At 38.5% G+C, this 27,351-nt stretch overlaps 1 protein-coding gene across 4 annotated transcripts in view; it reads right to left on the minus strand.

The window, feature by feature from the left end:
- The window catches only part of SPATA5 (spermatogenesis associated 5), a 410,493-nt gene that overhangs the window by 17,184 nt on the left and 365,958 nt on the right, over positions 1–27,351 (minus strand). For 3 of the 4 annotated variants that reach the window (XM_050791094.1, XM_050791093.1, XM_050791096.1), the window contains one exon: positions 20,121–21,426. The exons of the other annotated variant lie outside the window; for it this stretch is intronic. In XM_050791094.1, the coding sequence (XP_050647051.1) occupies positions 21,250–21,426 (177 nt within the window). In that variant the 3' untranslated portion in view covers positions 20,121–21,249. Of the gene's footprint in view, positions 1–20,120; positions 21,427–27,351 lie in introns of those variants that run through there. 4 annotated transcript variants of the gene reach the window in all.

Raw genomic sequence — 27,351 nt, forward strand, 5'->3', positions numbered from 1 at the left:
ACTAGGAACCTTGATGAAAGGTTAAAGGAATTTCTAATTAGCATAACCAGTTTAGAGAAGAACATAAATGATCTGATGGAGGTGGAAAACACGGCACAAGAACTTCATGAAGCATACACAAGTACAATAGCTGAATCAATCAAGCCAAAGAAAGGATATCAGAGATAGAAGATAAACTTAATGAAATAAAGTGAGAAGACAAGATTAGAGAAAAAAGAATGAAAGGGAATGAACAAAGCCTCCAAGAAATATGGGACTATGTGAAAAGACCAAACCTATCATTGGTTGTTGTACCTGAAAGTGATGGTGAGAATGGAACCAAGTTGGAAAACACTTCAGGATATTATCCAGGAGAACTTCTCCACCCTAGCAAGACAGGCCAACCTTCAAATTCAGGAAATACAGAGAACACCACAAAGATGCTCCCCGAGAAGAACAACCCCAAGTCACATAATTGTCAGATTCACCAAGGTTGAAACAAAGGAAAAATGTTAAGGGCAGCCAGAGAGAAAGGCCAGGTTACCTACAAAGGGAAGCCCATCAGACTAGCAGCAAATCTCTCTGCAGAAATCTTACAAGCCAGAAGAGAGTGAGGGCCCATATTCAACATTTTTAAAGAAAATAATTTTCAACTCAGAATTTCATATCCAGCCAAACTAAGCTTCATAGGTGAAGGAGAAATAAAATCCTTTACAGACAAGCAAATGCTGAGGGATTTGTCACCACCAGGCCTGCCTTACAAAAGCTCCTGAAGGAAGCACTAAATATGGAAAGGAAAAACCAGTGCCAGCCACTGCAAAAACATACCAAAATATAAAGACCAATGACACTATGAAGAAAATACATCAACTAATGTGCAAAATAACTAGCTAGCATCATGATGACAGGATCAAATTCAAACATAACAATAGTAACCTTAAATGTAAATGGGCTAAATGATCCAATTAAAATAACAGACTGGCAAATTGGATAAAGAGTCAAGACCCATCGGTGTGTTGTATTCAGGAGACTCATCTCATGTGCAAAGACACACATAGGCTCAAAATAAAGGGATGGAGGAATATTTACCAAGCAAATGGAAAAAAAAAAAAGCAGGGGTTGCTGTCCTAGTCTCTAATAAAACAGACTTTAAATCAACAAAGATCAAAAAAGACAAAGAAGGGCATTACATAATGGTAAAGGGATCAATGCAACAAGAAGAGCTAACTGTCCTAAATATACATGCACCCAACACAGGAGCACCCAGATTCATAAAGCAAGTTCTTGGAGACCTACAAAGAGACTTAGACTCCCACACAATAATAGTGGGAGATTTTAACACCCCACTGTCAATATTAGACAGATCAACGAGACAGAAAATTAACAATGATATTCAGGACTTGAACTCAGCTCTGGACCAAGTGGACCTAATAGACATCTACAGAACTCTCCACCCCAAATCAACAGAATATACATTCTTCTCAGCACCACATTGCACTTACTGTAAAATTGACCACATAATTGGAAGTAAAACACTCCTCAGCAAATGCAAAAGAATGGAAATCATGACAAACAGTCTCTCAGACCACAGTGCAATCAAATTAGAACTCAGGATTAAGAAACTCACTCAAAACCGCACAACTACATGGAAACTGAACAACCTGCTCCTGAATGACTACTGGGTAAAGAATGAAATTAAGGCAGAAATAAATAAGTTCTTTGAAACCGATGAGAATAAAGACACAGTGTACCAGAATCTCTGGGGCACAGCTAAAGCACTGTTTAGAGGGAAATTTATAGCACTAAATGCCCACATGAGAAAGCAGGAAGCATCTAAAATTGACACCCTAACACCACAATTAAAAGAACTAGAGAAGCAAGAGCAAACAAATCCAAAAGCTAGCAGAAGACAAGAAATAATTAAGTTTGGAGCAGAACTGAACAAGATAGAGACACAAAAAACCCTTCAAAAAATCAATAAATCCAGGAGCTGGTGTTTTGAAAAGATTAACAAAACAGATAGACTGCTAGCCAGACTAATAAAGAAGGGAAAAGAGAAGAATCAAATGGACACAATAAAAAATGATAAAGGAGATATCACCACTGATCCCACAGAAATACAAACTACCATCAGAGAATACTATAAACACTTCTACACTAATAAACTAGAAAATTTAGAATAAATGGATAAGTTCCTGGACATATACACCCTCCAAAGACTAAACCAGGAAGAAGTCAAATCCCTGAATAGACCAATAACGAGTTCTGAAATTGAGGCAGTAATTAGTAGCCTACCAACCAAAAAAAGCCCAGGACCAGATAGATTCACAGCCGAATTATACTAGAGGTACAAAGAAGAGCTGCTACCATTCCTTCTGAAACTATTCCAAACAATAGAAAAAGAGGGACTCCACCCTAACTCATTTTATGTGGCCAGCATTATCCTGATACCAAAACTGGGCAGAGACACAACAACAACAAAAAAAATTCAGGCCAATATTCCTGATGAACAGCGATGCAAAAATCCTCAATAAAATACTGGCAAACCAAATCCAGCAGCACAGCAAAAAGCTTATTTACCACGATCAAGTCAGCTTCATCCCTGGGATGCAAGGCTGGTTCAACATATGCAAATCAATAAATGTAATTTATCACATAAACAGAACCAAAGACAAAAACCACATGATTATCTCAATCGATACAGAAAAGGCCCTCGATAAAACTCAACACCTCTTTATGCTAAAAACTCTCAATAAACTAGGTATTGATGAAATATATCTCAAAATAATAAGAGCTATTTATGACAAACCCACAGCCAATATCATACTGAATGGGCAAAAGGCAGAAGCATTCCCTTTGAAAACCGGCACAAGACAAGGATGCCCTCTCTCACACCTCCTATTCAACATAGTATTAGAAGTTCTGGACAGGACAGTCAGGCAACAGAAAGAAATAAAGTGTATTCAAATAGGAAGAGAGGAAGTTAAAGTGTCTCTGTTTGCAGATGACATGATTGTATATTTAGAAAACCCCATCATCTCAGCCCAAAACTCCTTAAGCTGATAAGCAACTTCAGCAAAGTCTCAGGATACAAAATCAATGTGCAAAAATCACAAGCATTACTATACATCCGTAATAGCCGAGAGCCAAATCATGAGTGAATTCCCATTCACAATTGCTATGGGATGTGAAGGACCTCTTCAAGGACAACTACAGAAGGAAAAAAGAGAGGACAGAAACAAATGGAAAAACATTCCATGCTCATGGATAGGAAGAATCAATATCGTGAAATTGGTCATACTGCCCAAAATAATTTACAGGTTCAAAACTATTATCATCAAGCTACCATTGACTTTCTTCACAGAATTAGAAGAAACTACTTCTTTCACATGGAGCCAAAAAAGAGCCCATATAGCCACGGCAATCCTAAGCAAAAAGAACAAAGCTAGAGGCATCATGCTACCTGACTTCAGACTACACTACAAGGTTATAGTAACCAAAAAAGCATGGTAATGGTAGCAAAATATAAACCAATGGAACAGAACAGAGGCCTCAGAAATAACATCACACAAGTACAACCATCTGATCTTTAACAAAACCTGACAAAAACAAGCAATGGTCAAAGGATTCACTATTTAATAAGTGGTATTGGGAAAACTAGCTAGCCATATACAGAAAACTGAAATTGGACCCCTTTCTTACACCTTATACAAAAATTAACTCAAGATGGATTAAAGACTTAAACATAAGACCTAAAACCATAAAAACCCTAGAAGAAAACCTAGGCAATACCATTCAGGACATAGGCATGGGTGAAGACTTCATGACTAAAACACCAAAAGCAATTGCAACAAAAGCCAAAATTGACAAATGGGATCTAATTAAATTAAAGAGCTTCTGCACAGAAAAAGAAACCATCATCAGAATGAACAGGCAGCCTACAGATTGGGAGAAAATTTTTGCAATCTATCCATCTGACAAAGGGCTAATATCTGAATCTACAAAGAACTTAAACAAATTTACAAGAAAAAAACAAACAACCCCATCAAAAAGTGGGCAAAAGATATGAACAGACACTTCGCAAAAGAAGACATTTATGCAGCCAACAAACATGAAAAAAAGCTCATTATCACTGGTCGTTAGAGAAATGCAAATCAAAACCACCATCTCACACCAACTCATGCCAGTTAGAATGGTGATTGTTAAAAACTGAGGAAACAACAGATGCTGGAGAGCATGTGGAGAAATAGGAACGTTTTTACACTGTTGGTGGTAGTGTAAATTAGTTCAACCATTGTGGAAGACAGTGTGGCGATTCCTCAAGGATCTAGAACTGGAAATACCATTTGACCTAGCAATCCCATTACTGGATATATACCCAAAGGATTATAAATCATTCTACTATAAAAACACATCCACATGATGTTTATTGCAGCACTATTCACAATAGCAAAGACTTGGAACCAACCCAAATGCCCATCAATAATAGACTGGATAAAGAAAATGTAGCACATATACACCATGGAATACTATGCAGCCATAAAAAAGAATGAGTTCATGTCCTTTGCAGGGACATGGATGAAGCTGGAAGCCATCATTCTCAACAAACTAACACAGGAACAGAAAACCAAACACTGCCTGTTCTCACTCATAAGTGGGAGTTGAAGAGTGAGAACACGTGGACACAGGGAGGGGAACATCACACACCAGGCCCTATTGGGGGATGGGGTAAGGAGAGGGATGACATTAGGAGAAATACCTAATGTAGATGATGGGTTAGTGGGTACAGCAAACCACCATGGCACAGGTATACCTATGTAACAAACCTGCACGTTCTGCACATGTATCCCAGAACCTAAAGTATAATAATAAGGCCCGGCACGATGGCTCACACCTGTAATCCCAGCACTTTGAGAGGCTGAGGTGGGCAGATCACGAGGTCAGGAGATGGAGACCATCCTGGCCAACATGGTGAAACCCCATCTCTACTAAAAATACAAAAAGTAGTGGGGTGTGGTGGTGGGTGCCTATAATCCCAGCTACTCCGGAGGCTGAGGCAGGAGAATCACTTGTATCCAGGAGGCGGAGGTTGCAGTGAGCCGAGATTGCACCACTGCACTCCAGCCTGGGCAACAGAGACTCCATCTCAAAAAAAAAGAAAAAAAAAAAGAAAAGAAAGTATAATAATAATAATAAAACAACATTAACAACATTAATGCCCTTGTACATCTCCATCAGTGCTCTTGGGTGACAGGTGCATTGTTAATGAACAGTAATATTTTAAAAGGAATCTTTTTTGCTGAGCAGTAGATCTCAACAGTATACCTGAAATATTCAATAAACCATGCTGTAAATAGATGGGCTGTCAGCGAGGCTTTGCTGTCCATTTTTAGAGCACTGGCAGGATAGATTTAGCATAAATCTTAAGAGCCTTAGAAGTTCTGGAATGGCAAATGAGCATTGGCTTCAACCTAAAGTAACCAGCTGCCTTAGCCCTTAACAAGAGAGTCAGCCTGTTCTTTGAAGCTTTGAAGCCAGGAATTGACTTCTCCTTTCTGGCTGCATAGTTTTAGTTAGATCTTCTGGATAACTTGCTGCAGCTTTGACCTCACCACTTGCTGCTTCACCTTATACTTTTATGTTATGGAGATGGCTTCTTTTCCTAAACCTTATGAACCAAGCTCTGCTAGCTTCCAACTTTTCTTCTGCAGCTTCCTTACATCGCTCCACCTTAAGAGAATTGAAGAGAGTTAGGGCCTTGCTCTGGATTAGGCTTTGGCTTAAGGGAATGTTGTGGCTGGTTTGATCTTCTATCCTGACTACTCAACTTTCTCCAAATCAGCAATACGGCTGTTTTGCTTTCTTAGCATTCACGTGTTCACCAGAGTAGCACTTTTAATTTTCTTCAAGAACGTTTCCTTTGCATTCACAATTTGGTTAATTGTTTGGTGCCAGAGATATGAGATATAACTTTTGGCCTGTGTTGGCTTTCAACGTGCCTTCCTCATGAAGCTTAATCATTTCTAATTTTTTATTTAAAGTGGAAGATGTATGACTCTTTCTTTCACTTGAACACTTGAACATTGTAGGGTTATTCATTGGCCTACTTTCAATGTTGTTGTATATTAGGGAACAGGCAAGCCCAGTTAGAGGGAAAGAGGAGCTGGTCGGTGGAGCAGTTGGAGCATACACATTTACTGATTAAGTTCTCTGTATCTTACAGATGTGGTCAATGGGACCCCAATAAAATTACAATAATAACATCAAACAGCACTGATCACAGAACAACATAACAGGTATAATAAAAATTAAAGAGTTTGGAATATTACTAGAATAACCAAAATGTAATACAGACACAAAGTGAGCAGATGCTATTGAAAAACAATGCCAATAGACTTGTTCAATGCAGGGTTGCCATAACCTTCAATTTGTAAAAATTTAGTGTCTATGAAGCACAGTAAGGCTAAGTGCAATAAAACGAGATGTGCGTGTATACAGAAAGCTTGACAGCTAAACTGGTGGTGGAGATGGGAAAGGCCGTCATTCTCCACCTCCAGTGAATCACCAGTGAAGGGGAGAAAAGAATAGGGGCATGTGGACCTTCCCATTCACTAAAACCAGAGGAGAAACTGACACAGGCAGACAATGATGGACAACTTCTGCCCAGAGAATTGGACAAATGTCCTTGATCCTACTGGACTGTTTCCAGGGCTAGTGGGCTCTGCAATGATGAACTTGCACCCACCCCAAGAGGGTGAAAAGTACGAAGTACACCCAAAGCCACTGGAAAAATCCTTACAATTCTTTGGGTTAGTATAGCCCAACTCTGTGCTATAACATTACTGTAATATATTTTTAGGTACATCAACTTTTTGTGAGAAAAACCTACCCAAATCTCAAAATTTTACAGAAGTTGGGACTTTGTGATTTAAGAAATGTTTAAAAATGTGTGGTAATGTTTTAATATCTGTTTGAATGATTCCTCCAACTCCTAGCTTTTACTTAATATTTTATTGCTAAAATGAGAGCGATGTGGAAGGATAAAGTGATGACTTGTTCAAGGTGAATCTGGGAGGCACAGGACTTGCTTTCTCTCTAGATTGAACCTCAGAAGTCTTAGTTGGAGCAGCTGGAATGGCAACATCCTTCTTTGACTCTCAGCCAGTGGGTTCTTTTCCATTCGCTCAATCAGTCTCATCAACTTTTCTGAAGAACTCCTACTGAGAAGTTAAATGGAGGAGGTGAAGCAGAGAAGGCCACAGAAATATTTTTCTGGAAATATGCAAAGAAAAAAGAATGTCATGTTTTAAGATTTGGCATAGAGGCCAAATAACTTTCATTCACTTATAATGGAAATTGGAGATGAAATTGGGGACTGGATTCAGGAAAACTAAAAAAAAAAAGACATGAATTTGAGATGAAATGTAAGAATTTGATCAATGACAGAAAATTCTTTGTGCCCTAATTTCCTGACCACTGACCTCAGCAGGCCCTTAGTGCTGCCTGGCCATCTTCCTACACATTTATGGGCCATTCACTCTCTCTTCTCAAACCTCCAAAATCTCTTTCATCCCTATACTCAGCTGAGAGCTCTGCTTCCTATTTCATTGAGAAAAACAGTCCTATGTTTCTGCCAAATGCTCTCCATCTGCCCCATTATCCTCTACCCTGCCTTCCCCACTGTAACCACAGGAAATTTCTTTGTGCTCTTATCCAGGGTCAAGCCCACCTGAGGCCCTGAACCCTGTAATCTTTCCTGTCTCTGCCACTTACTAGGTCTGGATCTAGGGCTAGCGTCCTTTGTCTTCATTATGCCAGGAAAGCTCTGGGGTCTCAGTCTTATTAAACATAGGCCATTGTCGAGCCCAAGTTTCAGACAACCAACCAAGTGAACTCATGGTCTTTCATGTGAATACCAAACTGAAAACTGGCATCCTGGGGAGAGGAAAGACATGCTTTCAGCTAAAAGAATGCCATGAGATTAGAAACGGGAGAAGCGCCATAGATGGTAGACGGTAGAACTCAGTACCTTAGTTCTACCATCTAAGGTACTTAGAACTCAGTACCTTACACTGACTTTCTACTGGAAACTGGATAAAGTCTAAAGGTTCAACGTGTTTGGCAATGTAGGAGACACTGTTTGAGGCTGGTGGGAAATAAAGATGTACACTTATGGTGGAACCAGCTTATATAACTTACTTCCAAGTCTGAATATTGTCGAGTACATTTTTGTTTGTTTCTAAGTTGTTTATGTCATGAGAGCCTTCAGAAAAGCTTTTGACCGTGTGCTTTTTAAAGGCAATATTTGAACAACTGATGAATGCAGGAAACAAATTACTTTCTTTTTTTTTTTCTGTTTACTTTAAGTTCTGGCATACATGTGCAGAGGTTTGTTACATAGGTATACATGTGCCATGGTGGTTTGCTGCACCCATCAACCTGTCATCTAGGTTTTAAGCCCGGCATGCATCAAAATACATCCTAAAATAAAAGGGCACATATATATTAAGATCATCACGAGCAATAATTATTACAGCCAAATAGTTAATGTGGCATGAAATTATTTGGCAAGCCTTTTCAGAAGACTAGAAAAGACCAAGTAAATATTTCCCCTAATTTTACTTTCAGCATAGTGTTCATTTATTTATTCCTTTAACAAATATTTATTATGTACTGTATATCAGGTGTGATTCCGATGCCAAAATATAGCAGCAAATAAAACAGATAAAAATCCCTGGCCACATGGAGCAGTGAGGCAAAATAAGCAACAGACAAACAAGTAAATAAGTAAATTAAAAAGTAACCTAATAGAGCCACTTGCAGCTATCCAAACTAAAACATTTAATCCAGAATCTCTGGTGAATGCAACTATAGCAATAAATTCAGCTGATTCCAGTGTTGCATTAAATCCACCTTGGTCTAATACCTTTAGAATCCACACCCACAAACATTCTCTCTCCCAGTGTTGGGATGTGTAGGGGAAGGGAAAGCACAGTAAGGCTGAATTTGCAAAAGCTGGATTCAGTCATTGCTGTGGGAGGGGACTGCTACTGTCAGGGTTAAAAAGGGGAAAAAAATACCATGGTCAGGGGATGCTTAGGAAACAAGCAGGAAAGACCCGTGGGGTCTGCAGGAAACAAAGAGGAACAAGTTCCTCCTTCCTACTTGTCTAGTGTCCGCCTTAGCACCCCAAAGCAAAGTTTAGAAGCTTGGGTTTGGGGATAGGAGAACTTAATAACTGACACACTTGTTATATTAACAATTTTTGAAAAAACAAATTATGTAACTCATAGTGCAACCCCTATTTACCCTTTATTCATTATCCCATTGATACTGCTTCCTTAAAGATCACTAATGAACCACTAGGAACTACATTCAAGGGCCTTTACTGGATTGGTTCATCCTCATGATCCTCTGTTACTGCTTCTTGAATAGGCCTTTCTCAACTGACGAGGTGTCCTTTTGATGTGTCTACATTCTCTTCCTTTTCGTATCCACTTTGTGGAGACACTAGCCAAGAATCCAGTTTACTGAACTCCAGGGCTTACAAAGGGAACATGCTTCTTTAAGACTGAAATACAAAATACAACATTTCTGGAACCGTGATAATCTAAAAGCAGTTTTAAAACTTCCTGATGTTGTTTACTGTTGTTCTCAAGATAGAGAAAAAATTTATCTTGGAGGCAAAGATTCTTGGTTAAAAAAGTCAATGTAAATTTTAGTTATTAAAAAATAAAAAGAAAGATCTCTTTCTACAATGAAAATGCTTGAGACAATTGAATGAAACGACTCTGCACCATAACATTATGATGTTCATGGTGGGCAGACCTGGAGGAGCTTGTTAGCAGGCAGCAGCAGGGGCCTGGGGATGCGGAGTGGCTTATCAGGTTGGGGAAGAATGTGGAATGGGGGTGAAGTTGGCAGTGGAGAGCAGGTGTTAAGCTCCTGCCAACATATACTTAACAAACTTAAAGAACTAATCAGGGAGTGAGTCCCAGAAAGTATTTGAGGAAGTGAAATTGGTAGAAGGGGCTTATTAAAGGAAATGTGACCTTATTTTGTTACAACAGTTAGGTATGGGGACATATTTACATAGTCCTTCAGTTAATTATTTTGGGGTTCTGACTCTATTCCCTGGTTGGACTGCATTGACTTATGCTCAAAGAATAATGAACAAAAGTGGTGATAATGGACCTTCGTTCTAGCTTCTGATATTTATGTTATTAGCTATTGGTTTAGGAGTATTATTTTTAACATGTTAATGTTATCCTTACTTTTTTTTTAAATGAGAAATGATGTTAAATTCCAAGACCAACTTATTGTTTTCTACTTTGATTTATTCATATGTTAAATGATTATTTGACTTGAGTAATAATTTTTTAGGTCCTTCTTTTAGAGACTTCGATACATAGTTACTGAAAGGGGGCTTAGCACCATTTTAGTCATAACAAGAACTAGGAAAACTTGCTTTTTCTTTATGCCATCAACAGTTAAAATAGCATAACAATGACTGGGTTGAAAAATCTGAAAAAATTTTTGCATATAAAGTCATCTGTGCTGAAGGATGTTTTGAGAAGTAGCTGTATAAAAATCAATTTCAGGCCGAGCGTGGTGGCTCAAGCTTGTAATCTCAGCACTCTGGGAGGCCGAGGCAGGTGGATCACCTGAGGTCAGGAATTTCAGAGCAGCCTGGCCAACATGGAGAAATCCCATCTCTACTAAAAATACAAAAAATAGCCGGGCGTGGTGGTAGGCCCCTGTAGTCCCAGCTACTCAAGAGGCTGAGACAGGAGAATCCCTTGAACCTGGGAGGTGGAGGTTGCAGTGAGCTGAGACCGTGCCACCGCACTCCAGCCTGGGTGACAGAGCGAGACTCTGTCTCAAAACCAAAAACAACAACAAAAACATCACCAGTGTTTTTATTAGCATAGGTAACCAAACTTTTTATTTCCTTCATAAATGTGGTTCCTTCTTAATAATTTTATTTGTGGTTTTATTGTCTTTATTTTTGTATAAATTTAGGGACTGTAAGTGCAGTTTTGTTACAGGGATTTGCCACATAGTGTTGAAGTCTGGGCTTTTAGTATAAACATCACCCGAATACTGTACATTGTACCAATTATGTAATTTCCCATCCCTCACCCCCTCCCACCCTCCTACACTTCCAAGTCTCCAATGTGTGTGCTTTATTTAGCTTTCATTTAGAAGTGAGAACATGCAGTATTTTTCTGAATTTTCACTTAAGATAACAGCTTCCGGTTCCATCCATGTTGCTGCAAAAGATATTTCAATGTTTTTTATAGCTGAATAGTATACCATGGTAAAATATATGCCACAATTTATTTATCCACTCATCTGCTGATGGGCACTTAGGTTGATTCCATACCTTTGCTATTGTGAATAGTCCTGTTATGAACATAATGAGTGCAGGTATCTTTTTGACATAACGATTTCTTTTCTTTTGGGTATATCCCCAGTAGGGGGACTGCAGGATTGAATGGTAGTTCTTTCAGTTCTTTCAGAAATCTCCATACTGTTTTCCACAGACATACTAATTTATATTCCCAGCAAGAGTGTATAAACACTCCCTTTTCTCTGCAGCGTCACCAATGTCTTTTTTTTTTTCTTTTTAATAATAGCCATTCTGACTGGGGTAAGATGATATCTCATTGTGGTTTTAATTTGGAGTTCTCTGATGATTAGTGGTGTTGAGCATTTTTTCATATGGTTGTTGATCATTTCTCTTTTTTTTTGAAAAATGTCTATTCATGTTCTTTGCTCACTTTTTATTTTTAAAATTTTTTATTTCCATAGGTTTTTGGGAAACAGGTAGTATTTGGTTACATAAGTTCTTCAGTGATTTGTGGGATTTTGGTGCACCCATTTCCCAAGCAGTATACACTGAACTCAATTTGTAGTCTTTTATTGCTCACCCCCTTCCCATCCTTTCCTCCTGAGTCCCCAAAGTCCATTGTGTGATTCTTATGCTTTTTCATCCTCATAGCTTAGCTCCCACTTATAAGTGAGAACATATGATGTTTGGTTTTCCGTTCCTGAGTTACTTCACTTAGAATAACAGTCTGCAATCCCATCCAGGTTGCTTTGAATGCCATTAATTCAATCCTTTTTATGGCTGAGCAGTATTCCATGGTATACACACACACACACACACACACACACACACACACACACACACACAGACACACACACACACACCCCCCACAGTTTATCAACTCGTTGATTGATGGGCATTTTGGTTGGTTCCACATTTTTGCAATTGCGAATTATGCTGCTATAAACATGCATGAGCAAGTATCTTTTTCGTATAATGATTTATTTTCCTCTGGGTAGATATCCACTAGTGAGATTGCTGGATCATAGCGGTTGTACTAGTTTATATTCCCACCAGTTTGCCCACTTTTAAATGGGGTTATTTTGTTGCTGTTGTTATTTGAGTTCCTTGTAAATTCTGAGTATCAGTTCTCTGTTGGATACGTAGTTTGCAAATATTTTCTCCCATTCTTCAGAATGTTTGTTCACTCTGTCCTTTTGTTCTGCAGAAGCCTTTTAGTTTACTTAAGTCCCGTATGTCTATTTTTGTTTTTGTTGCTTGTGCTTTTGAGGTCTTAGTCATGAATTCTTTGCCTAGACCAATGTCCAGCAAATTTCCCTAGGTTTTCTTCTGGTATTTTTACAGTATCAGGTCTCACATTTAAGTTTGTGACCCACTTTGAGTTGGTTTTTGTATATGGTGAGAGGTAGGGGTCCAATTTCATTCTTACACTTATGGCAATCCAATTTTCCCAGCACCATTTACTGAAAAGGGTGTCCTTTCTCCAGTGTATGTTTTTGTCAGCTTTGTCAAAGATTGTTGGCTTTATCAAAGATATGTGGCTTTATTTCTGAGTTCTCTATTCTGTTCCATTGATCTGTTTTTACACCAATATTATGCTGTTTTGGTTACTATATCCTTGTAGTATAGTTTGAGGTCAGATAATGTGATGCCAGCAGCTTTGTTCTTTTTGCTTAAGATTGCTTTGGCTATTTGGGCTCCTTTTTGGTTACATATTAATTTTAAGATTGTTCTAATTCTGTGAAAAATGATGTTGGCATTTTGATAGGGATTGCACTGTGTCTGTAGATTGCTTTGGGCAGTATGGTCATTTTCACAATATTAATTCTTCCAATCTATGAATATGGCATTTTCCCCATCTGTTTGTATCATCTATGATTTCTTTCATCAGTGTTTTGTAGTTTTTCTTGTGGAGATTTTTCACCTTCTTGGTTAAGTATCTTCCTAGATATTTTACTTTTTCTTTGTAGCTATTGTGAATGGGATTGTGTTCTCGATTTGATTCTCAGCTTGATTGTCATTGGTATATCAAAATGCTACAGATGTTTTTGTTATCTTTTAAAAAGCAATCTAGAAAGTGTAGTAATTTTCAATTTCTGCTGTAACATATCACAAATTAGTGGATTAAAACACAAATGTATTATCTCACAGTTCTGGAGGTCAGAAGTCTGAAATGAGTCTATAAAATGGGGCTGAAATCAAGATGTTGGTAGAGCTGTGGTTTAGAAGCATTAGGGAAGAATCCCTTTCCTAGACTTTTCCAGCTTCCAGAGGCCACCTGCTTTCTTTGGCTTGTGGGCACTTTCTCCATCCTCAAATCCAGCTGTGGAGCATCTTCAAATCTCTCTCTCTGACCTTGGCTTCATTGACTGATTCTCTTGCCTCCATCTTTTCCACATAAGGATCCTTGTGACTACACTGGGCCTACTAGAAAAATTAAGGCGAATCTCCTATCAAGATCCTTAATGTAATCACATCTGCAAAGTTCCTTTTGCCATCTGAAGGCTACATAACAAACACATGCATAGGTTCTGAGGATTAGGACATGGACATACTTGGAGGATCATTCTGTCGAACACAAAAAAGAATGATTTGTTTTGTTTTAGAGTTTGTTTTTCAAAGAATGAGCTGTTGGACTGACCACTTCTACTGTTTTTTAATTTATTGATTTCAGCTTTTACATTTTTTGGGGTTGTGTAGTTTTTAAAAAAATGTTAAGTTTTTAGTAGAATGCTTAATTCAGTTGATCTTATTCTATTAAGGAAAGCGTTCAGGTGTACAAATTATCCTGTGTAGAATGTTAATTGTGGCCCGTAGATTTTAACATACAGTACTTTCATTATTATTTTCTAGATATTCTCCAATTTTGATGTCGATTTCTTCTTTAAGGAATCACTTAAAAATTAGTTTTGAGCTTTTAATTGGTTGATTTTTGTTGTAATTGTTGTTTCTACATTACTTTAGTTTTATGTCATGGTAGTTATAAAGTACATTCTGCACCATATCTACTTTAGCAAATACATTGTTATATATGTGTGTGCATGTACCCTATAGTTATATGTATCATGAGTATAAAATGATGTGCATTCTCTATTTGCAGAGTTTAAACATATTTGTTATTAGTTAGTATTCAGATCCACTGTATCTCGGAGATAATGTCTATACTAGGTCATAACTTTTTCTTTTTTATAGCAGCATAATGTTCCATTATATGGATGTACCATACTTTATTTACATAGCCCTTATGGATAATTGAATTGTGTCGAATATTTTAACAAAGCTGTAATGAAAAATTTTTATACATATCATTTTGTAATTGTGGAAGTATATCTGAATGATAAATAGTTTGATGTGGAACTTCTGAATCAAAGGCTACATTAGAGTATTATTTTTCTTCTTAATCCTTTTCCTTTGCTGTTAATTCTCTTTAAATCTGACTCAATTATTTTATCTTCTGAATCACATCATCCATGTTTTCTTAACTTTTTTTGAGACTTCAAAGCCATTGTATTCTAAACTTTTTTCTTCTTTCCTCAGAAAATGTTCCTTCTTCCAAATGTACCCCAGCTTTCTTTTGATGTTTTGTTTCTCTCCTCCTCCCAACCTTCCCCCTCGCCCCACATTTTTGGCATAGTTCCCCTGCTATTTTCATTTGGGATATTTCGCTTTGTGATTATTCATTGCCCCAAAATAATCTGCATTCAGTATCTTTAATTCTCCTATTTGCTTGTTGTAATTTTCTTATTGCCTATAATTATGTTGGGTGCAAGTAATATTTAAATGGCTGTGGGTGTATGATAAAATATTTGAATGTATTATTGCATGTCAATTTCCTTTGCATTTAACTGTATTTCATCGATTTTTATTGTACATATTGTTCACATTTTAATGTTTCTGGAATCAGTATGTAATACTACTAACATGCAAATCAATATTATAGTACTTTATCTTTTTTCTAGAAGATGTTTTTAAATAGTGAGGCTTACAATTGATGGTGTATTGAAACCAAGTAAACAAGGTATTTCCTATCACATTGAATGTATTGTCAAGCACAGTACATGTAAAACTTCCTGGATCCTTTTTAAGTTGGTCCAAAATTGAAATCTGTAATATGTGTTATATTTGTTCCCTATTTTAAGCATAGATGAATTCTATGTTTCTATTTTTGTTTTTAATTTTCATATCCTTGGGTTTTGCTGTGTGTGGGTGTGACACTTAACTATCTTTCCAGAAATGTTTATCACTAAATCCTGAAAAAGGAACCATCCTTCCAGAAATGTTTATCACTAAATCCTGAAAGAGGAGTCTACAAATTTCCATATGATTTTGTAGGACTCTCAAAACCCTATAACATCTCTTTCTACTAAAATTTATTGGAGTAAGGGGTATATTTGATAAAGACATTAGGTAAAAGGTCTATGTATGCACACAACTGTTATAATGAAAATCCAAGGAAGAAAGGCAATTTTGTAACATTAGAATTTCTATGTGGACCACATTTGGAAACCAGTGTTAATTTAATCCATACATAATATCAAAGGATGCTTTGCTGTGTGCTCATCATCAAAGGAAGCATTCAGGAAAACATGACACAATAAGCCAAGACTCTAATAACCTCACATTCTGGAACTTCAGTAAAAACAGACCAGTACAACACTTTCATTCTATCTTTACAGCAACTTTTTCTGTAACCTTCTGATTAGGCTAAATTAAACATATGTTCAAGTTTGGTTCTATAAATTAAATCTTTTTTTATAAATGCAAAATCTATATATTATTTTTAAAACCTGTTTTACACATTAGAAATAAGACAGAACTAAATATTTATCAGGCTAAGTTAGGATAGTTTCTTGGCCATGAAGAAATAAGTTAGAAGCCGCTCTAAGTTTTGTTGTAAGAAGAAAAAATTGTACTATTCAAACTAAAATCGCCTGGAACACTGAAAAGACATGTCAATGTGAATATCCCTGACATCCGAAAGAATCTGGATCAAAGGCAAACTTTTGACCAAACAGATGCCAAAAAGTAAATTGTCTTCCTAAGACAGGAAGCTGGCCATTTTCTTTCCTTGCTGAACTTAAATTTTCTGTGAACTACATACCATATATTCTATCACACACAAACCTAAATAATAGGATCATATACTGTTTTCCTTTTTTTTTTTTATTTTCAAGAGATAGGATCTCGCTACATTGACCAGGCTGGATTCAAACTCCTGAGCTCAAGTGATCCTCTCACCTCAACCCCCTGAGTAGCTGGGACTACTGGTGTGTGCCAACATGCCCAGCTTTCATACACTCTTGTAAATACATAAACATGAGACTCTGGGATTAGAAGTAAAACCTTCATAGAGATGAAGCTGAGGTAAACTGTTATTAGTGACACCTGACCTGCTCTTTTGTGTGACTCAGATTTTTACCAGTTCTTTTGTAAAAAGGGAACAAGCTTCAAATAGAAGAATTGCATGCCTTTTCAATGGTAATAATGGGCTATGTGGAGATATAAATAACTGGCTTATGAGAGACTAAAGATATAATATTCTAAAATCTTTAAAAATTCATAACTTCCAATTCCTTTGCAGGGCCAAAGTGCTATGGAAATAGATGTCTTATTCCCAGACATAATGTCTCCCATCCTGTCAGGTAATGAGAGTGTCATCTAGACATTACTTTCAGCAACAAATTTCTCTCAATTTGTTTCCTAGGTCCTAAAAGCCTGATCTCTTATTTGCCTTCTTGCATTTTATTCCATTGTACCCAGTACTCCTGATTTTCCAGAAACATGGGGTTGTGGGCACTGTGGATTGCATTGTAAATTCATGGAACTGAGTTAAATGGTATGACTGTATTGGTTTAAGGCCCATCTTTAAAAAATTATCATGAAATATTTAGGTACACAAAAAGTACAGACTATATTAAATCAGCACCTATATTCCCATCGTCCACCTTAAGATATGAAACATTACTGACACAATTGAAGCAGCTTGACTTTTCTCCCCTGAGGAAATTCTTTGCCAGTATTTGGTGCTTTTCTTTTCATTTATTCTTCCACTATATATGCCCCCATAAACATATATTTTTCATGCTTCAAATTTTAAATATCATATTCTTCTAAAACATTATTCTTTGTTCATCTGTTTCATCCCTATTTCATATGTAGCTCCAAATATTTTTTATTGCCACAGTATTCCATTGTATGCCTATCATATGAATCTATTATTGATGGATATTTAGATTGTTTCCAGGTTCTTACTACTTAAAAATAATAGTACTATGAACTTTCCTGTTCGCTATCTCACTGCACTAACGTGAGACTTGCTCTGGGATATGCACCTAGGAGAACCATTAGATTATAGGGTCTTCAACATTGCTAGATAGCTAGTTGCCTTCCAAAGTGGTTGTACCAATCTATGCTCCCATCAGCAGATCTGAGGCCCCACTGCTTCACATCCTGTGAGATTACAAGCCCTTGGTAAGCTGGGCATTAGCTTTTGGAATCCTGTGAGATGAGGATACATTCCTCTAACTAGTGCAAGTGCTAGTTACCTCCAGGGCATTTGTAGGTTGGCTCCACGTTTTTAAGTTAATTTGTAGGTTTTGAGGTTTCATGAATTTGAAGGCAGTGTGAATTCAAATCCTGAAGCCATGGGCAGGTAAGCTCATAGTCAGAATTCTCAGAGAGGCCTCTTTTTTTTTCTTTTTGAGATGGAGTCTCCTTCTGTCGCCCAGGCTGGAGTGCAGTGGCCGGATCTCAGCTCACTGCAAGCTCCGCCTCCCGGGTTCACGCCATTTTCCTGCCTCAGCCTCCGGTGTAGCTGGGACTACAGGCGCCCGCCACCATGCCCAGTTAATTTTTTGAATTTTTAGTAGAGACGGGGTTTCACCGTGTTAGCCAGGATGGTCTTGATCTCCTGACCTCGTGATCCGCCCGCCTTGGCCTCCCAAAGTGCTGGGATTACAGGCGTGAGCCACCGCGCCCGGCCTCGAGAGGCCTCTTTTTAATGTTTTAAAAATCAAAAGCACAGGCCAAGTCAGAAAGGCTCCTTGTGGTCTTCCTGGCCAGCAGGAGATTTTTCTTTTCTTGTCTACCCTTGTGCTGAGAGTGTTGGTTATTAAAGAGCTTGAGCATTATGTGCAGAGCTCAGTTGTAACTTCATGTTATATGGGCTGAGGGCTTTGAGTGGCCATTAATATCTAAACTTGTTGATTGGGACTGCTACCCTCCTCCCCACCACCCAGCCTCCTGCCCCAGGGTCATTTCAAGCTTCTGGTTTTTATTTTATTGGGAATGAGATTTCTTTCATTTTCTTGTTTAGGCCCTGAGGGATAAGTTTTCCTCCTATTTTCTTATGCCCTTAGCCATATATTTAATAGGGAAGAAGGTAAGGTCCTCTCTCTTTTCATGATTTTCTATGTAAATAACAACTAAAGGGAACACAGAGCATAAAAGTTTTGAGGTTGTATTTATTTCGATATGGAAGTCTTATTTTCCAGATCTGCAGCGTCCAAGAGAACCTTCTGAATGATGGGAATGTTTTCTACTCTCTCCAGCGAGGCAGACCCTTGCCATATGTGGCTACTAAGCATTTGAAATGTGGCTGATATGTCTGATAAACTAGTTCATAAATATTATTTAATTTTAATTAATTTAATTAAAATGGTCAGATATAATGAATGGTTATTGTATTTGACAACACAGTTTTAAATGGTAATATTCTTTGACCCCTGGGTGGGTTTATGTACTGGTAAACCAGTGTTGTCTTGAAAATCTGGTATTTTTGAGGATGTAAATATATTTGAGGATGAAATATTTGAGATGTGACTTTAGAATATATGTCACCACAGGCTGGGCATGGTGGCTTACACCTGTAATCTCAGCACTTTGGGAAGCTGAGGCAGGAGGGTCACCCGCAGCCAGGAGTTGGAGACCAGCCTGGACAACACAGCAAGACTCTCTCTCTGTTTAAAAAAAAAAAATTAGCCAGACATGGTGGTGTGCACCTGTTTTCCTAGCTATTCAGGAGGCTGAGTCAGGAGGATCACTTGAGCTCCAGGAGTTTGAAGCTGTAGTGAGCTATGACCGTGCCACTGCATTCCAGCCTGGGTGACAGAACAAGACCCTGTCTCTAAACAAACAAACAAACAAACAAACAACAAGGAACATATGCCACTACAAAACTGTATAGCCCATTATTTTGATAATCAGGTATTTCTTGTCTGATCTGTCTTTCTGGGAATTTTCAAAGAGCTACAGCGATCAAGTTTAAGTGCACATTCTTCCCATTGCCAGTTTCTGATCTGAAGTCAGAGAATCACTTTCTGAAAGCTTTTTCAAGAGTATTTATGAAGTAATAAAGTGTGAAGAAATCCTGAGGATAAACAATAAGAAGCATAAATATACATATTTAGAATGCAACTTAATATGCTTAAGAGTACAATTTGGCAGCTGGGAGCGGTGGCTCACGCCTGTAATCCCAGCACTTTGGGAGGCCGAGGCGGGCGGATCACGAGGTCAGGAGATCGAGATCATCCTGGCTAACATGGTGAAACCCCATCTCTACTAAAAATACAAAATAAAAATAAAAATAAAAATAAAAATAAAAATAAAAATTAGCCCGGCATGGTGGTGGGCACCTGTAGTCCCAGCTACTCGGGAGGCTGTGGCAGGAGAATGGCGTAAGTAAACCCAGGAGACAGAGCTTGTAGTGATCCTAGATAGTGCCATTGCACTTCAGCCTGGGTGACAGGGCAGCAAGACTCCTGTCTCAAAAAAAAAAAAAAAAAAAAAAAAAAAAAAGACTACAATTTGGTCTATCTTTGAACTAAAAAGTTTACTAGTACCCTGAAAATATGTTAAGTAAAAACATGAGTGCATCATATGATTTATTAATAGCATTTTATTAAAAAGAAAAATAGCCTGACCAGGTGCGGTGGCTCACGCCTATAATCCCAGTACTTTGGGAGGCTGAGGTGGGTGGATCACCTGAGGCCAGCAGTTCGAGACCAGCCTGGCCAACATGGTGAAATGCTGTCTCTACTAAAATACAAAAATTAGCTGCGTGTGGTGGTGCACGCTTGTAATCCCAGCTACTCAGGAGGTTGAGGCAGGAGAATTGCTTGAACTCAGGAGGCGGAGGTTGCAGTGAGCTGAGATCGTGCCACTGCACTCCAGCTTAGGTGACAGAGTGAGACTCTGTCTCAAAAACAAACAAACAAACAAAAAAACAAGACAAAACAATAACAACAAAATCCCAAGCCTACTGCTCTAGGCTTAGAGTGGGCTTACACTTACATTTTGTTTTCTAACTTTCAAAGGGCATTGTATTATTCAAAATATCTCTCAAAAAAATTTTTTGGCCATAGGTAGAGATTAAGAAGACTAAAGCAAAAATGCATCTGTGAATTTTAATAACACATATATGCATATTTGAAAACAAGGCCACATAAGCCTGGCTGGCACATTGGGCCAAATTACTGACTGGCCTTCAAAAATAAAGATTAAAAAAAATTTATCCACATACATTTTTTTATATCCCTGTATAAAATTGATGCCAACACGTTTGGCATTTTAGAAAGACACTCAAAAACAGATTTTTAGAAAGACACTCAAACAGATTCTGGAAAAAGAAATCGCTTCATGGGATGAACAGACTAGGTCACAAATGAAAACGCTAAACATTTGATTTTTAAACCGCACCACAAATTTCCAGATAAAACTAATTGAAACTTATGCTCAGAGATATTGTCACTGTACTTACATGAGTTGAAAACCCGTAAGAACCAAAGCCCCTAAATTCTACTGAATATAATTCAAACATTTTGCCTAGTAAAAAATTTTTTTAACACTCTCAAAAAATTTTAAAAAGAAACAAATTTTCTCTGGAAAGGATTTTCATCATTTTGAATATATATATTTTCTCAGAGTGTATGCAGCCCACTCTTCTCTTGATAATCTTCATAAAAACGTCTCAATGACTCAGGAATTCTAGGTGTCACAGTGCTCAAGGCCTGAGTGAAATGTCTTTTCATGATGAGATTGGCTTGAATGTCTTCTTCCAGAGCCAGAAGAGCTGCCTCTCTGCAGACGGCTACAATCTGAATTTTTAAAAAATAAGTAAATAAAAGGAGGTAGAAAACAATCAATACTCTTTTAGAAACATAATATTCCAAATATTCATCTGTGGTAACATCTACAACTAAATGCCCATCGCTAAAATTTATCTGCAAGAATTAGTCCACTCAAGTTTTCAAAAAGATAAAAGGTAATCATATACAGAGCATTCTGTTCTTTCCTTCATCCCAAAGCAATGTATTAAGTACTCAGAACCAGGAGTGCCAAAAGATATCTAAGAAGTGGCATTTTCTTTTAAGGGCATTTGCTCTTAACTGTAAGGGTAGGTAGCTGTGCACGCACATACTTTTAACATGGGATAGCAAAGGATGCATGTGTCTATGTGGTGGGGGGAGGCAGGAGCCAATGGTCAAGGGAGGGCAGAGCGGGGAGATATTCTGATACAGAGTGAGGCCCTGCTCATCAACACACCGTGTCATAGCAGTTTCCACATTCCTTTCAACCTTTGATGTATTACCCACATGTAAAAGCATTTCTTTATGTGTATCTCTTTAATGAGTTCTTAAATCTCAGGAATATCAGATAGGGTTGTCAACATTTACTTTGGAGAGCTGCATTAGAACAGAGAAGTGAATGCTGTTTACTCAGCCAGGAAAGCTGGAAGAATTGAAAAGAATCTGGGGAGGGGGCGGAATGGATGCAGAGGGAGGAGGGAGGAGGCAGTAGGAAAACGGAAGGGGAGGAAGGTTCAAGAATCCTGAAATGTGTTTTTAAGCTTTCTGGACTTCAGACAGCGGAAGCAGGCTGATGCCAGTGTCATTCTAAAGACACATTATGGTAGTGAAAAGAGCTTGAGGGATGAAAAGAGATATTGTGATTTTCAGGGCAACAGGGAAAACAGTGATTGATATTGACTGCGCCCTTATATCGGTAAATGAAAGGGCCAGCTGAAACACATTTGTCCAGCCATTCAGCATATTTTCTCTGTTTGTTCACTCACTGAAAAGAGTTCCTCTGCTTATGCTAGGCTAATGGCTGCCAAAGCAGTTTAGTAGCTTTTTAGGGGATTTAGCAGCATGTTTAGGGAGCTTTCAAAAACATGCATAGATTTAGATGGCTTTGTCAAATTACCACAATGTAACTATTAGTTCTGGGCTTCATTAATGAGCACTGAAGTTAACTATAGTGGTTATGCATGTTAATGTTTTTCTGAAAAAAGAGAGTGGCTATCATCTTGTTGAAGGAAAAAACAAAACTTCAAGGGATTAGTAAAACCACTTTATCACATGTTCTGGTGCAAAAAGAGCTCTTTTGAAAACAAGAATGTGATAATTAATAAGCACAGTAAAAGCCTGTGAAATGCCCAGCATGGTAAACTGGCTATCCGATGGTTCCACTGTATTCTAAGGGGATCTCTACAAAGGGAGGTGAAGGGACCAAGTGGGAAGAGTCCCCTCCCACACCTCTCTGAGCAGCACTTCTTTCATCTGGACAAGAATTTGAAGCAATGGTTGCAAGGCTAAAAAGGCTGAAGAATCACTGGAAGAGGCAAAGAGCACTACATTTCCTGCCAGGTGGCGGAGCTCTCTTTCTGTCTCCTGCATACCTCCCCCAACCTCATAGCTGAGACTCCCTCAGAGAATACAGAGCCTGGCACATAATGGTTGGAAACATTTATTGAGCACCTACTATGTGAGTGCACAAAGACTAATTACTGTACTAATTCATTTGCTATATGACTGAAGTCTCCCTGTTTTTGCACAGCAGTGGTCTTGCTAATAGGGGTATATGTAAAGTCAGATGGAAACACATCCAATAGAGTGGTCAGATGAGCGTGTGTACCATGGTGGCTGGGGTGGGGCGTGGAAAAAGAAGGGGGTTGAGAAAAAGAGAGGTAACCAAAAGGCTGCCTGGAACCTCTCAAAGTTTCTGGGTTTTGGTTCACATGGCTAGATGGGTGGTTTGCCCAGCTGGCATATCTGAGGAAGGGAACCAATTGTCAGATAGGCTTCCACTCTCAATACAAAGTAATCAAACTGGCAGAAGAAGAAATGATTGTACTCCTGTAATCACTGGAACCTCAGGAAGCCTAACCCAGCGTGCTAAATAAATGTAGGTAGTGGGAAGTGTTGTATCATTAGGGCCTAGAAGGCTGTCCTTAGGGTCAGTTCCCCTGGGCAATTCCTCTTAGAAGATCCACTTTCTTTCCTTCACATTTGCTTCTATAGATTTTTCTCTTTTTTGAGACAGAGTCTCGTTCTGTCACCAGGCTGGAGTGCAGTGGTACAATCTTGGCTCACTGCAACCTCCACCTCCTGGGTTCAAGCGATTCTTCTGCCTCAGCCTCCTGAGTAGCTGGGACTACAGGCGCCCGCCACCATGACTGGGTAAATTTTTGGTATTTTTAGTAGAGACGAGGTTACATCATATTAGCCAGGATGGTCTCGATCTCCTAACCTCGCGATCCGCCCGCCTCAGCCTTCCAAAGTGCTAGGATTACAGGCGTGAGCTACCACGCTCGGCCTGCTTCTATAGATTTTTCTATGAGCTATAAATTGTTGTTTTGTGGTAGCTTACATGGTAGTGACAAAGCAGGTATTAGTGATCAGTTATGGTTAGAGAAGTAGTGAGCACTTGAAGTGTGGATGTTTGTAACTTGGGGCCTCTAGTATATGTCAACATTTGAGAAAAAATTCTCCTACTATATTTAGTACTCCCCTGACTCTTAATAAACCATTCCATCTAGCTTGGAGAACTATGAAACTGTGAGATATAGAAAACTTGGACAGAGTTTTGACCAGATCACTAATGTTTGGATTAGATAGGGATGACCTAGAGAACTTTTGAGAGTTAATGAAAAGAGAAACATGGGTACTCAAGGACCTCATATGAACGTGTCTTCTTCTGTGTAGAGGAAGGACTGCAGCTGTCTGTATGTCCTAGGGTGGGAGAAACACTGCCTGAATTCAACACTTGCTTCAATAGACATTACTCTGTTTATTTTTATTTATAAAGGATGCTCTGAAGAACTAGTCAATAAGGTCATCTTCTTCTGCCACTCTTACTTTCCTATCACATTTACTTAGCAATATACAGCCAGTAACTGAGGGAAATGTAAACAGGACACTACAAATAATTAGCCAGTCATTCTTTCATTAATCAACATCCAGTGAATAGCTACTCTGTGCGATAACTATATGAAGCCAGGTGGAAGATCCAGGCATGTCTAAGACTTAGCACCTGTCTTCCCATGCTCACAAACCAGTAGTGGATGCACATAAGTTAAATGCCGTGTGTGCCATGGTATTAGAAGTACTGTCAGGGAGGCAAATGGAAAGGGCTTTAGTGTGGAGAGAAGGAATAAATTACAGCTTTGGAAACCAAAGTGTGAAGAACAGAACTGAGACATGCATACAGGTAAGGAAAAGGACTAGCGGTAATAAAACGAGCAGAAAAACAGCAAGGTGGGAAGAAGAAAACACGGATTACATTGAACTAGCCTCAGTAGACGGGAGAAATTTTTTAAAAAAATAATAATTCTACAATCAAATATAACTAAAATTAACAATGATAGTGTTTTCAAAGTCATGTGGGCCACAATGACAGTGAAAGCTAGTCAATGCCAGTCCTCTCTAAAGCTCTGAACCAAATCCACAAGCAGCTGATGCACAAGCAGCTGACAGAGCGCAACTCCTAAAAGTTCCTTTTGTTTTTATTTTTTCCTCATGAAAAGGCTTCTTAGTAGAAATTCCAAAAGCAAAAGCATTGACTGGATTATTGGTTCTTTTCTCCTACCCCAAATAAAATGGTAGATCTGGAAACAGATCAGTTCTTAGGATGTCCATGATGGCTGGTTTCTATTTGCTCTGGGAGCCACTTACTGTGGCCTGAGTTCCAAGATATGACATAACACCTCCCAAGAAAAGTGCAGCTCTCCTGTTCTTCTCATGGCCCATGACAGCATTTCCCTTAAGAAATCAGTGTCTGTTCAGAAGTGTTCCATGGTCAAATAAGTTTTAGGCAACACTATACAGGTTGATTATTCCTTATCTGAAATGCCTGGGACTAGACATGTTACATATTTTGGAATATCTGCATTTTACTTATTGGTTGAACATTTGTAATCTGAAAATTTGAAATCCAAAATGCTCCAATGAGCATTTCTTTTGTGTGTTATGTTGGTACTTAAAAGTTGTGAATTTTGGAGCATTGTAGATTTCAGATTAGTGACACTTAACCTGTATATATTCTGTTCCCCATGGTGCACAATAGAATTTTAAAGGTTTTACAAAGGCTAGTAATGATGATCAGTTTGATTTTCTTTAAGCCAATGGCATGGTCTGAATGTTTTTCTACAAAATTTATATGTTGAAACTTAATCTCCAATGCTACTAGTATTAAGAAGTGAGGCCTGTGGGAGGTGATTAGGTTGTGAGGGTTCTGTGCTCATTGACAGAATTAGTACCCTTACAAAAGAAGCCTGATGGAGCTGGTTGGCTCCTTCCACCATGTGAGGACACAGCTAGAAGGTATGTCTATGAGGAATAGGCCCTCACCAGACACCAAATCTGCTGGCACCTTGATCTTGGACTTCCCAGTTTTCAGAAGTGTGAGAATAAATTTGTATTATTTATAAATTGCCCATTCTAAGTTATTTTGTTATAGCAGCCAGAATGGACAATGACATTCATTGTTTCCCATAGAACTCTTCCCTTCCTATTTCTGGCAGAATATCTGTAAATGGGTTACTGGTGATCTTTGGCACATACTTTGGGAGATACCAAACAACTCACTCAGGGCACATTATGGCTCTTGCTTATTAGCATAGCTTTTTACTTTTGCTCTCCCCTGTTCCAAAATAGGAAAAGGAAGGGGGTGGAGGACAGAAACACAAGGAATAAACATATTCTTTGTGTTTCTGAGAAGATGGGGAGAGGCCCGGGGGACAGAAGGAAGGCCAGTGTGTTTAATGGAGTCAAAGGGCAGCAACAGTGGCAGCAGCCAAGGCACTTGTGCTCTGGATATGTAAATAGTCAAGGTATGTTTGCTGAACTGAATAGTTACTTAACTACAAGTACATTTTCAAAAAGATGCGTGCTATGTGCATCTTTCCCAGATATGGCCAATCTACAGTATTTTTATTACTTATGTTTCATACAATCTAGGTAAGTAGTCCCCAACCTTTTTAGCACCAGGGACTGGTTTCGTGGAAGACAGTTTTTCCATGGACAGGGTGTGGGGGAGTGGGGGTGGTTTCAGAATGAATTTGTTCCACCTCAGATCATCAGGCATTAGATTCTCATAAGGAGTGCACAACCTAGATCCCTCGCATGCACAGTTCACAATAGGGTTCCCACGCCTATGAGGATCTGATGCCGCCACTGATCTGACAGGAGGTGGAGTTCAGATGATAATGCTCGCTTGCCCACTGCTCACCTCCTGCTGCGTGGCCTGGTTCCTAACATGCCATAGACTAGTACCGGTGCATGGCCTGGAGGTGGAAACCCCTGATCTAGATGTTGTCAGGTCTTCTTAAGTTCTTGGAATGAAGAGAAAGTAAATAACTAAAATTGTTTAATACTGTGATATATGTTCATCTCAAGCTATGTTTTCAGTTTGGAGCACTACCCTGCATTTAGTTCTTTCTGTAGAACTAATTTCTAACATTAATTAGAAATTCTAGCAAGAATACAACTATGCTTTTGTTATATTTGAGAGATGCTTTCTTAGGTATCAAAATATATCCCACAGGAACAGGAGCTTCTTTGTTGTACTGTCATAGAAAATAAAACTGCATTGGAATTGAGCACGACTTCAGAAAATTTACAAACAGTGTAGTAACATATAGTCATGTGTTGCTCAATAACAGGGATATGTTCTGAGAAGTGCATTGTTAGGTGCTTTCATTGTTGTGTAGATAGTGTCCTTACACAAATCTAGATGGTAAT

The sequence above is a fragment of the Macaca thibetana genome, chromosome 5 (assembly GCF_024542745.1).
Source record: "Macaca thibetana thibetana isolate TM-01 chromosome 5, ASM2454274v1, whole genome shotgun sequence".
In the NCBI taxonomy this organism is placed as follows: Eukaryota; Metazoa; Chordata; class Mammalia; order Primates; family Cercopithecidae; genus Macaca; species Macaca thibetana.